The following is a 14,833-nucleotide window of genomic DNA, read 5'->3' as shown; positions in this document are numbered from 1 at the left end:
CAATACAATGCAGATAAAAGATCTCTTTAACTTAATTTTAGGTTGCACTTGACATGGAACTGGAAATTCTACATTACATTAGTAGTATGTTCAGTTTTCTATAACTGTATCCATTTTCTGTAAGTATTTTCAAGAATAAAAATGGATACAGCTTTTCCGTTGAGTGTAAAAACAGGACGCTTGCTGAAATAAGCTATTTAGATAGTAGAATGAAAAATGGTTCATAGTTTGGCACTAAATCGATCCACATTCACACAATTTCTATTGCTACCACATCCATGTCATCCTACAGTAAAGAATAAACAGTACATTACTCATGGAGATATCTCTGGGGTGTGGCTGTTGGTTTTCAGTAGCAACATCCAGAATATCTACTCAAAAAAGAAACAAATCAAGCTTTGCTCCACAAATATGATTATTCTAGTGTAGGTGGCACAGTTGATATTGAGGATTTTCAGAAGACTCCTATGACATCTAATTTTAATACGAGTATAAACTAATCAAAAATTAACCATGCTCACGTGCATGATGCAAAAATATCAAGATGCATACACAGCCACAAAATGCAAAAGCGTACTGTATGCTGGTTTGTTCGGCTGGAAGATTAATGCATAGGGATTGGAAATCAAACTTTATACATGTCTAGATTATGTATTACTGATGTAACCAGAAATATTTTGCTTATCTGTCATTTTTGCTACCAAAACAAACAAAAACATTGATTTTAACTGCAGCAGCGGAGAACAAAATGATCTAAACGTCTGATAATATCCTCTCACTTTGTCACGTCTCAGATTTTTGTCCACAGTATTTTAGTTGCATTTGTTTTGGTGTTTTTTACTTATATATTTGTTCGATGACAACACTTGAGCAGCGGTGGCCAACACCAAACATATTTATATACTCACAAGCATATACTTAACCTGGGGTGAGATTTCTGACGTTGATGGTTCATTAAAATAGAAAGTTTGCTTACGTTACGTTTTATTAATGTTAGTTTGTAATATGTTTCCCATGTATGCATGTTAATGTTCTAAATAGATAATATTTACTACATGCATGCACGTCATTTGCTGAAGCTGAGTAACACACATTAACATATCCATCTACAGATTATTTACTAAATTCACTGAAATAAGCTCAGAGTTTGTCAACTGAAATGTATAGCATAGAGTGCAATGGCGACCCTCCTCCTACGTTTTTAGCCCAGTTTATTATTACAACAAATTAATACATGAACAAAAAATAAAAATGCATATAAACATTTTGTTTGACAACATTCTGTTACACGTTTCTGGAAAACTTAAGACGGTGCTGGTAAACGAAAACTTTTGATAGTTTTAAATCATCTTAGCTCCAACAAAATAAAATAATAGTTAAAGACACTAATAATAAAATAGGGTAAAATATGACTATAGTACACTATAGTATGTAGTATCAGAATACTCACCCCAGCAACTTAAAACTGAAAGAGGAGCAGGACTAATTTTGTTATATATCAAAGAATGGAAAGGAGGCTCATACCGATACCCAAAATGATGCAAAAAATTGAATATTTATACATGTAACAATATCATTGTGCATTTACTGTATAAATGACTGACATCTAATAGTGGCAAGAAATGTTGTAAAATGTTGCCTGTTCCAGTTACGTTTTCCTGACTCTTTTTTGCCTTTTATTAATTGATGACAATAGAAGACTTTTGCTAATTTTTGGCCTAAAAGGTGCATGCATTATGATGTATATCACTACATTATACAGTATTAATATATTTACAACATTTGTACAGGTGACCGTACATTTTACCAGCCGTGACCAACACATGGAAAAACTGCAGGGTTACAAATGGCATAGAAATTTCAAACACTTAAATTTGTACATTTACGCTTTAGAATGCACAAATAATTACAAATGATAAGAGCATGTACAAATAAAGTCTCTGACACATTTGTTAGTATTCGTTTGATTGCTTTTTCCTCGTATAGGCCTGACAGCCATGCATTTGAAGAAGGTTCCCAAAATCTCTTTAGTGCTTGCTCTTTAGGGGCTAAAAGGACATGTAGGCATGCAGTACTCAGATCTTCTGCTTTTCGCTCGACACGATTCAGGAATAATCTTACAGATGCAGGTTTTCACTGACTTTTTTTTTTTGTTTGCTACAACTTTTGCTTTATGCACAAGATATACTTTCTAGAAAAAGATGTAAACGTAGACTAACCAACAATTCACATATTACGTAAATGCACGAAAAAAAAAAAAATCCTAAAATGAGCTTTAAAAACAACAACAACAACAACACAATACACCTTAAATGTTTTCAGTGGGTTCACGTTTCCAAGAAAGGGTCTTGCTGGAATCTGTAACATAAAATAAGGCCAGCCTATTTAAAAAAAAAAAAAAAATTAAAGATAGAGATAGGAAAACCAGTAAACTACGTTGAATAGACCAAATGCAGTAGGAAAGAAAATGCGGGCGTAAGAGTCTATCTTAGTGACACGGATGTGCAAACGGCCGTGCCGCCACGCTCCTGAGCGACAGTCCTCAAAGCAGCAGAAGAAGCTGGAGCAGTCCTTCCCATCCAGACACTCGTAGCCGTATTCCTCGTCCCGCTCCTGCATGTGGGTGGCGTTGTTCATCTGGATTGTGGTGGCTGAGCGCGGGCGAATGTCCACAGTGGGGGCCTGCTTTTAGAACAGAACACATAATCAGCAAGAGTCCCATCAAATAGAGCTCGACCAGCTGTTAGGGGCTGCGCTCAAACGTCTGTCAGTGGATACTTTGCACCTAATATTGCAGGTAGAATGCATTAAAAGATGTGCAACTGCAATAGTTGGCTGTAAAACAGATTTCTTGCTTTTTCTTTCTTCCTTTAATACTTAAAATATATATCATATGTATTATGGCTGTTCATTGCACATTTATCTGTCTGTGTTTTATATTGTTGTGCAATGATTATTTTACACTAGAATATGTATCATGCAAAAATAATAAAGCATAACTGCATCAACTTCATAGAAAGTCACTACAGCAACGTTTCCCACGTGAGACCACATGGCTCTGTCTAACATGGTACTATGTGTCAACACAGAACAGCTAAACAATTAGGTATTAATATACTTTCAGTCTTGTATCTTGGCCAGTATCAGTACTAAAATATAAGTTTAAGTATACACTTGAAATACACAAATGTTACGAGCAGTGTTGGGAAAAGTTACTTTTAAAAGTAATGCATTACAATATTGCGTTAGTCCATAAAAAAGTAACTAATTACGTTACTTAGTTACTTTTTATGGAAAGTAATGCGTTATGCTACTTTTGCGTTACTTTTTAAATCTGGACAGGGCTTGTTTGTTTATTTTTAAAATAAAAAAGTTATATTTTTACCATTTTTATATTTTTTGGAAAAAAAAATTTAACTTGCGTTACTTATTTGAAAAAGTAACTCAGATATTCTCTCGTAAATTAAAAAGTAATGCGTTACTTTACTAGTTACTTGAAAAAAGTAATCTGATTACGTAACTCACGTTACTTGTAATGAGTTACCCCCCAACACTGGTTACAAGACCTGCATGTAAATATTTCCCATCAAAACCAAGAGAAATCGGATTATTGGGACATATCCACATTTCTGGATTCGCAATCATTTTGCCCAGCACTGGAAGGGGGCTTCAAATCCCTTTGAAAAACGAAGCACAACCAGCTGTTCACGCTGGCTTCTCCGGGTGCACATTATGTAGCATTTAGGACAGAGCCACCCGAGGCTGTGCGGAAACGGGTCATGTGACTCGCTTCTCAAAGGGTTTCGCAGAAGCGTTTGGAAAGCACACGAGCACAAATAGCCTGCCATGTGTAAAGAAACAAATACAGTGGAATTTGCAGCTTTAACCGGATGAAATACGACAACCTTCAAAGAGAAAGCGCCTTTTCGGTCTTACATTATTTATCTACATTCATGATTTTATTTATTTTTTTAACTGTGGTTCTCAACTGGTGGGCTGTGACCCAAAAATAGGTTGTACGTCTGATACAAAACCCTTTTTTGGGGGGATTTTATGCAAAATAAGCATCACTTATTTAGAATAGCCTACTGCAAATTCATTAACAGAACAAGGTTAAGAACAAATTTATGTGCGCACTCACATGTTGTGAATTTGGCGAAATTTTAGATGTCATTTGTGTAAAAATATGAACAATGTGTCACATTATTAGTGAATCAGACCCATTGTAAAATTGAGGTCCTGAAGTAAAACTAGTCAAGAACCATTGAGTGCAAGCAGGTGGTCACGTTGGTTATGTTGACGGAAGTTAGCCTATTTTCAGGTGCTGCGTAATATCATTGCGCCTGCTGCACCCATGGTACGGCAGCAAAGTTCCTTGATTATTACGTAAAATTTTAATGTAAAATTTTACATTAAATGTTTAACCCAAAACTTGGGTTAGTCCAAATTTGACCCAAAGTTGGGTTGAAACAACCCAGCATTTTTTTAGGTGTATAGCCTGGTATGCTAAATTGCAATTGATCTAATTCCCTTTTTCCGAATTCTTGCGAACTATCTTTTAATCCTTAATAGATGCTAAATGTAGGCCTGTGCCCTCATGCACAATGACTTTTGAAAGATATCTACGACTAAATCTGCCAATCAGGCTCATGCTCTTTAATTGGGATTAAGGTAATCAGTATGGTTGTCTATTTCAAGCTGTTAAGGCTCTGCTGACTATTTCTGTCAGGTTTAAAGCCTCATATACAAACACGCAGAGAAGGAGGAAGGCGGCCACTTTTTAGTTAAAAGAATGATGCAAGTATTTCAGCCATTACTGTTGTTTTATTGCATTAAAGTAAAATAAGAGTCTGTGTGCTGTCTTTCACAGCACAGGAGCTTCAGTGCTAAACTGACTAGATGTTAGTGCAGTGAATCTAAAGATCAGACACAAGAGCAGTGTGGTTGCACAGAATGCAGAAACATGCATGATTAGTGAACTTTACATGAGCAATATACCTTTGAGGAAAAGAGCCGCAGGAGCTTTTGTCCACACAGGAAACAAAAAAATATTAGAAATTGAAAAGAAGAAAACAAACACATACAAACAAACCAACAACATAAGACAGACATACAGTATAATGCAAAAAAGACTCTGAAAGTGGAAAGAGAACAAATTACTGCAACCTCACACATATACATAGACACAGAGGAAGGGTGTGTAAGGCAGCATATATTAACAGGTTCACTGCATGTTGTAAAATACAGACTGCTCATTCCTGCGAGAACATATCTGCAAAGTGCATTCAAAAATACAATCATGTATAGTATAAACTATTAGGCATGGTTTTGAACGTGGCTCATCCAGTCAGATTTTAGAGCTTGGAAACTGATATTCCTTATATACTTCAAATACAAATCAGCATGTGTGTAGCAAACAATCATTACCAAAGAACAAAATAATCATCTAAGGAGGAGACTGGTACTCTTCAACTCTGCAGAGATCAAAACGCTTCTTCAGCAAAAGCTTCTTGGTGTTTTATTTGAAGAGTTTTACTTCAGAGCGTGCCTTTGACTGGGAACCGAACTGTCGAATGTGGCTTGAGAATCAGTACTCATTAATCTGCCTGACATTTTAAACTCTAAAATCAAATAAGACATTTCTGGCACCCCTTTAATCATCTGAAAGTGGAACGACCCCATTTTCTGAGATCAGCCCTCCTCAAGCTACGGATATGAGCGCCCTGCTGAGATGAAAATCTAAGGCTGCACTTCAAACCTGCTGCTGAAATGATTCAGATTAAGGAGATCACTGCTCAGTGACACTGTTTGACAGAGGTGGTCAAAAAAGGTTCTACCATGCACAGTTGCACATTATGTTCCAAAACCTAGTGAGCTGTCACCGCCTACATAGGCGTAATGGAAACTCATTAGTGACTGATTAGAAATGCTCTTCATGGACAACAACTAATGATCACTTAGGTGCATCACAAATAGCTTTCCTCACATGAAGCACACAAGACTCATCTAGCACTCAAAGTGGATTCCTGCAGAGTTACCAATAAAGCCTTAATTGCTAAGCTAACAACACAAAACTGTAGTAAGCACACGTAATTCACATGCCTGCTGAAAACTTTCTGGCAGCTTTTTAGGCAGGTTTATTTCACTACAAAACTCATGCATTTAAACAGACTTTTACATGAAAGTTTGTTTTTAGTCTAATTTTAGACTGGTTCATTTATAAATTCATACACTACCTTTTTTTCTTTACACTGAACTCACAAGAATACTGTCTGGGATTGATGCTGCCTTAGAATTTCACCAAAGCAAGGTACCATCTTCACATTGGGAGCAGACCAAGCCTAGAAATGCTGCCAAGGCAGCTTACTAACTTGTGGAAGAGCGCTATTATTTGGAATACTTTTGAGTACTCAAACTTGGGTAGACTTAAAAGTAAGCAACTAATCCCTGATCCTACAAAAAACAATTACAGTTCTCAAATAGGTCAATCTTAGAATTAGAAAAATACTAGAAGTAAATACACTTTATAATATTGTTGTATTGGTAGGTGATAATGTGAATTGTCTTAGGAAGTGTACTCACAGGATTTTTCTTCCTCTTGTCTTTGTTTTTGCTGGGCTTGCGGTTGCTCACAAAGTAGTGGAGCGTTCCGTACTCAATCAGAGCGGCGAAAACAAAGATGAAGCACACCGATACGAAGAGATCCATAGCTGTGACGTACGACACTTTGGGTAAGGACTTCCTAGCAATGGTACTCAAAGTGGTCATGGTAAGCACAGTTGTGATTCCTGGGGAACAAAGTAAATAATACTGAAATAAGAACATGGAGATTGCAATGTCTGTTGCATATGGACTACTGAAGTTATATCTGTGATATTTATCTTTTACATGGCTAGTGCATGGTTGTGGTTTGGCTTTTAATTCCCACTGAACAACGACAAGGCCAAAAGCAATAATCACTTAAGAGTCAGAATAGGGCCAAACCCAAAGCCTCCATATCTTTGGCTGAGGATGCCAAAACATGCCTTAGGCCAGAGAAAGCAGATCTTTCCTGAAGGGAAGCTATAGAGCAGGACATCTGGCCCACGAGATCCACTTTCCAGCAGAGTTTAGCTCTAACCATAATCAAACACACCTGAACATGCTAATCAATGTCTTCAGGATCATTAGAAAATCACAGGTAAGTAAGTTTGATCAGGGTTGGAGCTAAACTCTGCAGCGCATTGGCCCTCCAGGGCAAGATTTGAGGAACCCTGGTATAGAGGTTCCTCCAGAATTGACACTAGATCTGAGAACCAGACTTGAGATGGCCAAAACGGAACCACCAGCAGGAGGCACACCTTATCCTGCTGGTCTCTTCTAAAAAAGTCTTCAGGTTGGAGGCTCACTGGCGTAAAGGGATACAACTTGGCCTTGGGCGACTCCTGTGTTAGGGCATCTGAGCCCAGCTGTGCTGGATGAGAAAACCAAATGGGACACTGAGTCATCTTGAGTGACCAAACAGATCCACGTCTGCTTTGCCGAATTTCTGCTATTGTACAATTTCAGGCTCACAATCGGAGGATGACGCCTCCACTCCCTGGGTCTCAGACCTTCTCCTTCCCACAACTCCAAACTTGCTACAGTGGAGTCAAAACCCGGGAGGAAAAGTTCTTTGCCATGGAGTCCTCGCCCCTTGCTGAGATGGACAATTCACTAGCCAGACTCCATCAAACCCAACATCAGGCCCTCTTGAATCAAGCCCAAGTAGCATCTCAACAGCTACCTGTGCAGAACTTCCTGCATTACGAACCTCAAGCGGGTCATCCTGTGTGGTCCACACCCTAGAGCAACGGCAGCAGTGTTCTGTCCGTCGAGCTGGGGAAAAACAGTCGGCCATTTGTGATGATCCAGCAGATCTGTGACACCTGCCGATCTGGTGGTCCTTGAACAGCTCATTGCTCAGCTTCAAAAAGATGTAGCCAAGTGGGTCTAGTGCCACCTCATAGATGTAGTCTCAGTTGTATTAATCTCATACAGCAGCAATTTAAAATTAACCCTGGAGTAATGGTGCATCCCCTTATTGCCTCTGTTCAAATACAAGACAGCCTTCACTTTTGATTACACCCATTTGTGATGCGTTCTTTCGGGATCTTCAGGGCACCCACACCCACCACCTTAGCATCTCATGGACAGAATTCTTAGGCCAGACATTACAATCAATCGTAAAACACCGAGGTCAGGAGTCACTGCAGGAAAGATAAGCTGCTGAATACAAGTGGTGTTTATAGGTAAGACAAGATAAACAATTTGCTATTGGAGTAAGAAAAATAAATTCAAGATAAATTCTCTTAATTATTGTTTTTAAATTTTACATCATTTTTATTCTCAAGTAAATTTGTTTAAGGATGTTTAGATAATAAAAAGACAGAAAAAATGTTTAAGAAAATAGGGATAGTGTCACAACACAAAGCTGGTTTATCAGGTAGAATGTAAACAGAAGGTCTTACCCAAAGAAGTTCTGGCTGGCACTGCATCCTTGTTGATCCAGAATGAAACCCAGGACAGAACAACGATCAAGGTACAGGGGATATATGTCTGGATGGTGAAATAACCCATCCTTCTGCTTAAGTCAAAGAAGACGGTCAGAACCACATAATCTCCTGGGGACAAAACAAAATTTCATATTATAAACAAATGCGCACACCTACTCGCTCCTTATTATTTCAGTTTTCATTAAAAACGTCCTTCAAAACTTTCTTTAATACCCATCTACTCTGTCTATATTACAGCCCAGCACAGTCTGGGCATTCTATTAACCAAGGTGTATCCTGATGCTGAACAACAGTACTGAGTCACCATGTTTTCCTTTAAATCAAAGGGATTTTAAGATCACAAGAAACAAAGTCAGTCAAGTGTGCCCAAATGTTTGACTGGTAGGGTACCTTTGACTGAATTGGGAAAAACTGTTGGACACAGGGGCTGCTGTTACAGCAATTCCAAGCAGCAGCTTTTCCACTATAAATCACAGAGCTCTTCAGCTGTCAGGCTGTTTTGGGCCAGGAAATCATAGACTGGATGTTAATTTAAAGGTCAATTAAGCATACAGAATAAACTATTAGGTCTCCACTATTAGGTCTCCTCACAATAGACACCGTCACACTGATTCCACACGGAAACACAACAGAAGGACATCAAAACGCCAAGGTGTGAGTGTAGCTGAAATGCATGGAGGACATGGGAGTGATTTCCAAAGTGACTCAACCCACTCTGTGGTGTATCAGCATGGTGACCCAGGTTCAAGACAGGATCCAGCTGTGCATTGATTTGACTTGTCTAAATAAGTGGGTGTTGCAAGAAAGACATATCCTCCTAGCTGCAGAACAGGCACTCACAATACTTGCAACAGCCAAGGTATTCACAAAACCGGATGCCACCTCAGTTTTCTGGCAAATTCCATTGTCAGAGGAAAGCTCACTCCAAATGACGTTCATTACCCTATTGGTAGATGTGAATTCAACAATCTACCATTTGGGATTTTGTTGACTTCAGCATCCCATGACACAGATTTTGATGTGAAGATGAGGGCTTGACGATAAACAAGTAATGTGTGTATGGTATGGACAACATTATGTTTATGTTTACGTCCCTCACCAACACTGCAGTCTGGGCCAAGCATGTGGCTGCTGATAGAAGAATCACAAGGGGCAGTCATTTGTCAAGCAAAAGCACGCAGATCTTACATCATACACACTGCTGAAAGACTGGTCAGGACTGCACGCATACACACAGCTGACCTGACTCAACATCTGAAACCTGTTGTCACAACTAACACAACCCCTGGGCCAGGTAACACTGATACACACACTCACACTACCAGGAACAATCACTGACACACTGACATGGGCAGAGCACCCAATGCGACAATTTCAGGCTGAGTGTCACAGCCTCCTGCACGACTGGATTTGTAGAAAAGAAAAAACAAAACAATTGATGCAAAAAACATTTGGGGTAGGGGTGTGGTTTACATGAAAACGAAAGAAGATGTGTTCTTGCTCAAAAGGGGGAGGTGTTCAGTATCAGTATCTTGCATGTTACTGGACAGACCTAATTGAGTGTAACACTGGTGGTGCATCATGTGTTCTGTAGTAAATGGTTATTCTGTGCACAGGATTTCTGTTTCGCTAATGCAAAAGTTGTGGCAGCATACTTTGTCTGTGGCTTTTCCTTTTTGACTGCAGAATCTCTGTTTTGACAATGATCTTACGTTTTGCACCTTTAAAGACCACCCTTTTTTAAAAAGTTAAAGATGAGAGTGAGGTAACCTACTTGCACTTTTCTGACACAACACTTCCTTCCTTATTTCTCACTTACTGATGGTATCATTACCATTATCATGGTACCTACACCTGCAGTGTTTCATAAATACTGAGCCTATTCCTTACAGACAGGGCACTTTTCTGATGGACTACTCCTAAATTATGCTTACCGTGGTCCACACATTTCAATTTTGTATTCATTACGACCCGCATTAGATGAAGCCCCTAAGCAACAGTCTGTCTTTTTTCTGCTGGCAAATTGCTGTAAAAACACCCTAATTTAGCATACTCAGCAGAGTCAAGGACCATTACTGTCTGTTTACTAATAAGGCACCACCATAACGGCTCCCATTACTTGCTGTCAGACAGCACCAGCTCAAAGTGTTTGATGGGTTTTGCAAGACTCATTAGTATAGACATTTATCTTGAGGAAACATACTGATAACACTCATTCCCATTAACCCATGGCTCAACAAAGTATTGCCAATGAAAGGAAGATAGCCAGATAGCTTTGAAACTGGGAAACTGCAGCTAGAAAAACTTTTGTAACGTTGAGGAGCAAGTGAAGGCAGGCGGGGACATGGATCTAAGCGCAGGATATTTAATGAAATAAACTGGAACAAACAATAAATCAAAAACACAAGGAACAAAGAACAGAAACACAGGCAAACAGACATCCATTACATTCAACAACTGACAAAGCACAAGAAAACCACAAGGGCTTTATAAATACACACAGGAGAATGAAAGGACCAATGAGTTACTATGGGAACAAACAAGGTAGGGGTGTGGTCATTGAGTTACTATGGCAACCAATGAGGGTAACTATGGAGACAAACAAGGCAGTCAGCAAAACAGACAGTGGTTAAACTGAAAACACTTAATAATATGAAGCAAACAGAAGGATCTGAAGTATCAATGTGATAATGTGAGAAACAGAATTGTGATACATGATTGGTACAGCTGCAATTTCTGAAATATATCAATCTAAAATAATAAGATAACAACAATAAACAATATACTTCTGTAAAACAAGAATGTTACATAAAATCATAATAAACGCAACCATCACATGTACAGGGCAGTGTATCAGTCCTCTGCTCAGATGCTGTGAATGTTTGACTGAAGTAGCTGCGTCATCTCCATTGCATTAATTTAATTCTCAGCTCACGGACTTCAAAGAAGCCCAGTGCTTAGATTGTCCCTAATGAGAGCACAGCGCAGCACCTCAAAGACTGAATCTGCCAGATCTCATCCGACAGTCTGCTTGCCTGTAATGGAACAAATGGTGCAAGTATAAAAAAAAGATGATATGAGATGTCTGCTTGCCTTTTATCTCTGCACAGTGGGAACATCCCCAGACTTCTCTTTTTATATCTCTCTTTTCCTCCTGTCTCTTTCATGCATTTTTGAGACCAATATGCAAATCGCAAGCAACCATGTACAGAAAGATATCTTCAGCACAGGCCAGGGACCTCTATGTACAAATGTTGCCTATTCACAAAATGGGTAGTGATTCCCAACTCTGTTTCCGGAGCCCCTCAACATTGCACATTTTGTATGTCTCCTTAATCAGACGCACCCGAATTGTTTTAATCCTTGTCCCTAACATTTAGAGAAGACCATTATAATGATTAAGCATTATAATGATTAAAAAAATCTGATTTCATCAGTACACAATACTCAAAGTCAAGGGCATTTTTTAATAGGAATTTGGTTGACCTTCAAATTTGGAAAAACCTTATTTTTCCTCTGTATTACATCTAAGCTCCATGACAGTTACATAACTAGCTCTGTCAAGCTGTGTTGCAAACCCATCCAAACACCAAAGATCCTTTTTATTCTCCCCTTTTTAACTGGTTTAAAAGAGGCTTATCTTCACAGAACAATCAGGGTGCTGATGAACAAAAATCCTGGATGTGCTGGGGGACATAAAAATAATAATAATGTGCATTTCAAAAAGACATGATCTAATTAGCGAAAAACAAAAGTGCTGCAGATTTAGTCAGTGATAGGCTCTCGTCTTATTCACAGAATATGTTAAAGAAGCTGGGATACTGTGGTATGCTTTGTGAATCTTTTATACAGTTTAAAAGAAAAAAAAAAAAGAGGGATAAAGTTTAGATAAATCTGGCACAAATTAGATAGTCAACGCAGATGCATTGAGGACCAGTCTGCAGTGTTTATTCAGTATTCTATTACAAAAGAAAAAAATCTCACAGTTAAAAAGGTGTTGATGACGTCAGATGTGATGCACTGTTGATTGAACTGAAAGAAGTGGAGATGCAGGCATTGTAGCAGTTGTCGCCGTGATTATCTTATTGCATGAGAAAGCAAGCAAAAGGCAGGGGTTTAGACTCAAATAAAAGCATTAGATGCTCACTCTATCAGACAAAAAGCTGGCTTTAAAAATTAGAAACTGAATAGAAAATCTGATTTAGATTGGTTTATTTTGGTTGTAAATGTCACCAAGTTTTTCACCTGCAAAAAATGTATAAAAAAGAAGGACTGATGCACTGATGAGCTTAGTAACACCATTAGGCCAGGCTGACTACAGAAGACAACGGTCTCATTATCAAAGTCCAGAGAAGACTTCATGAAAGTAAAAACCGAGGGTTCAGCAGTGGTAAGCCTCAAGAGCAGGAAGGCCAAAAACATATAAAAAAACCCTGCCCAGTTCGGGGTTGGACATCATTCTTTGGACAGATGGAACTATGGTCAACCATACCAGAAAGATGGGAATACTATAGAGAAGGATCATAATCCGAATGGAACATAAAATGGGCATGTATGGTTGCTAATGAAACTGGGTCATTAGTGTTTAATGAGTGTTTAGAGCTATATCAGCTCAGATTCAGTCACATTCTACAAACCTGATAAGTACAGTACAGATGGACAATGACCCAACACACACCGCAAAAGCTACCAAACTGATTTTTTTTTAAATCTTACCTAAACTAAATTAAACATGCATTTGCCTTGCTGAAGACAAGGCTTAATGCAGCTTTGGTAAAGCATCACAAGGGAGAAAACCCAGAATTTGGACATTTACTGCAAATGTTTTTGAGCTCCTAAAATGGGGGTGCTATTATAAAAAATATTTATAATTGTGTTAGACACAGATGCTTCCATAGTCACTGACTACATACTATACATTTTAAATGTTTCAAACTATTATTTCAGGTTTTTACAATGTAATTATATTATTGTCTGTGGCTGTAGTATTGTTTTTGCAATTTGTTTACAGTTTAAAAATAGCATTATTACATATTTAAAATTCATATCCAGTAAAATAATGTACTTTTTAAACCTTCTGGTGAAATCAAGCAATATGAGGACTAGCAAAATATTCACTTTAATATATATTATATTCAGTGCCATGCAACAATTCGTTCTGGTTCTCAAATCTGATTGGTTGAGAACCGTGAGATATTGTAGTGGTATCGCTACATGAACGCCCTTTCACCGTTTGTATCACTCTGCTTCCAGGCTTTTTCACAGCGAGTGTCATGGCGGACACCCAAATCCACTAAAATGTAAAAATAATACAGTTTTTGTGTCACAGAATGTAGTTTTAAGAGTTTTTTAGGCGAGAATGTACTTGTTTAGACTTCAAATATATGGTTTGTTAATAAAGATAACGTCTATTTGAAAATTTGCTTCGACGTTTTTGGAGACGTGAGCTCCAGGGTGTCAGCAGCCATTCAGTGCTCATGAACCCACCGAGAGCAGCCTCACCTCGGCCAGATCTTCTGGAATTTGCTGCTGGCTCTGATGCCTCTATAGTGGTTAAACATGAGATATAATTCGTTTTGGGTAAATCTGACAGGCAGTTTTTGGGCTCATTAATCTATTATTTGTTTGAGAGCAAATAGTTTCGGCTGAAGGCAAAATCTCATCATGTTATATTTTATGTAACTTTAATGCTGTATATTAGAGCATGGCTTTTATGATGGCTGTTGTTGTTGTTGTTGTTGTTTATTATTCAATAAATAATATTTTATAAACATAGTAGTATTTAGTATTGGGAAACAGTGTGTGTGTTCGTGATGGGGATTTTTGAGCTGCGCTGTCATCGGAAATCACCCTTAACAGATGAAAGGACAGTACGACAAAGATATCGCTTTCCTCAGCGGACATTCAAACTCATGTTTTATTGTGAATATGAGATTGAGCTGAAAAATGAATGCTGTATCAGATGCAGGTAATCACACTTGCTCAGTCCATCTCTCTCTCACAATACTCTACATAATACAGTGAGCTTTTAATTAAGTAATACAATACGTTTTTAATGAAGCAACTCAACGTTCCTTCATTACTAGTTCTAAAGTGATGTTTTCGAATTAGTAACGGAGGCTTCAGCTCAGCTGTTAAACTGTCAAACTGAGATTTGAAAATGTGGCGGAAGGAAGTAGTTCTGCACAAAAGGGTTTTTAAAGATACTCTGTTGTTGTTTTTCTTATATATTTACACTCATGCCATCGAACTGTTGTATAAACGCAATATCACTCTCGTACGAGAGCGATACCGGCTCT

At 38.3% G+C, this 14,833-nt stretch overlaps 1 protein-coding gene across 4 annotated transcripts in view; it reads right to left on the bottom strand.

The window, feature by feature from the left end:
* Positions 1 to 433: 433 nt before the first annotated feature.
* Positions 434 to 14,833, bottom strand: part of LOC107713599 (gamma-aminobutyric acid receptor subunit gamma-2-like) — a 48,148-nt gene continuing 33,748 nt past the window's right edge. Inside the window, exons 7-10 of one of the 4 annotated variants that reach the window (XM_016519158.1) lie at positions 8,490 to 8,642; positions 6,583 to 6,788; positions 4,999 to 5,022; positions 434 to 2,685 (exon numbers count right to left, since the gene is read on the bottom strand). In XM_016519158.1, the coding sequence (XP_016374644.1) occupies positions 2,404 to 2,685; positions 4,999 to 5,022; positions 6,583 to 6,788; positions 8,490 to 8,642 (665 nt within the window). In that variant the 3' untranslated portion in view covers positions 434 to 2,403. The remainder of the gene's footprint in view (positions 2,686 to 4,998; positions 5,023 to 6,582; positions 6,789 to 8,489; positions 8,643 to 14,833) is intronic. The other 3 variants (XM_016519159.1, XM_016519160.1, XM_016519161.1) reach the window with 3 other exon arrangements.

This window comes from Sinocyclocheilus rhinocerous, unplaced genomic scaffold, assembly GCF_001515625.1.
Source record: "Sinocyclocheilus rhinocerous isolate Xijiao unplaced genomic scaffold, SAMN03320098_v1.1 scaffold599, whole genome shotgun sequence".
Lineage (NCBI taxonomy): Eukaryota > Metazoa > Chordata > Actinopteri > Cypriniformes > Cyprinidae > Sinocyclocheilus > Sinocyclocheilus rhinocerous.
The sequence above is the reverse complement of the archived record's forward strand: the minus strand, read 5'-3'. Positions and strand labels throughout refer to the sequence as shown.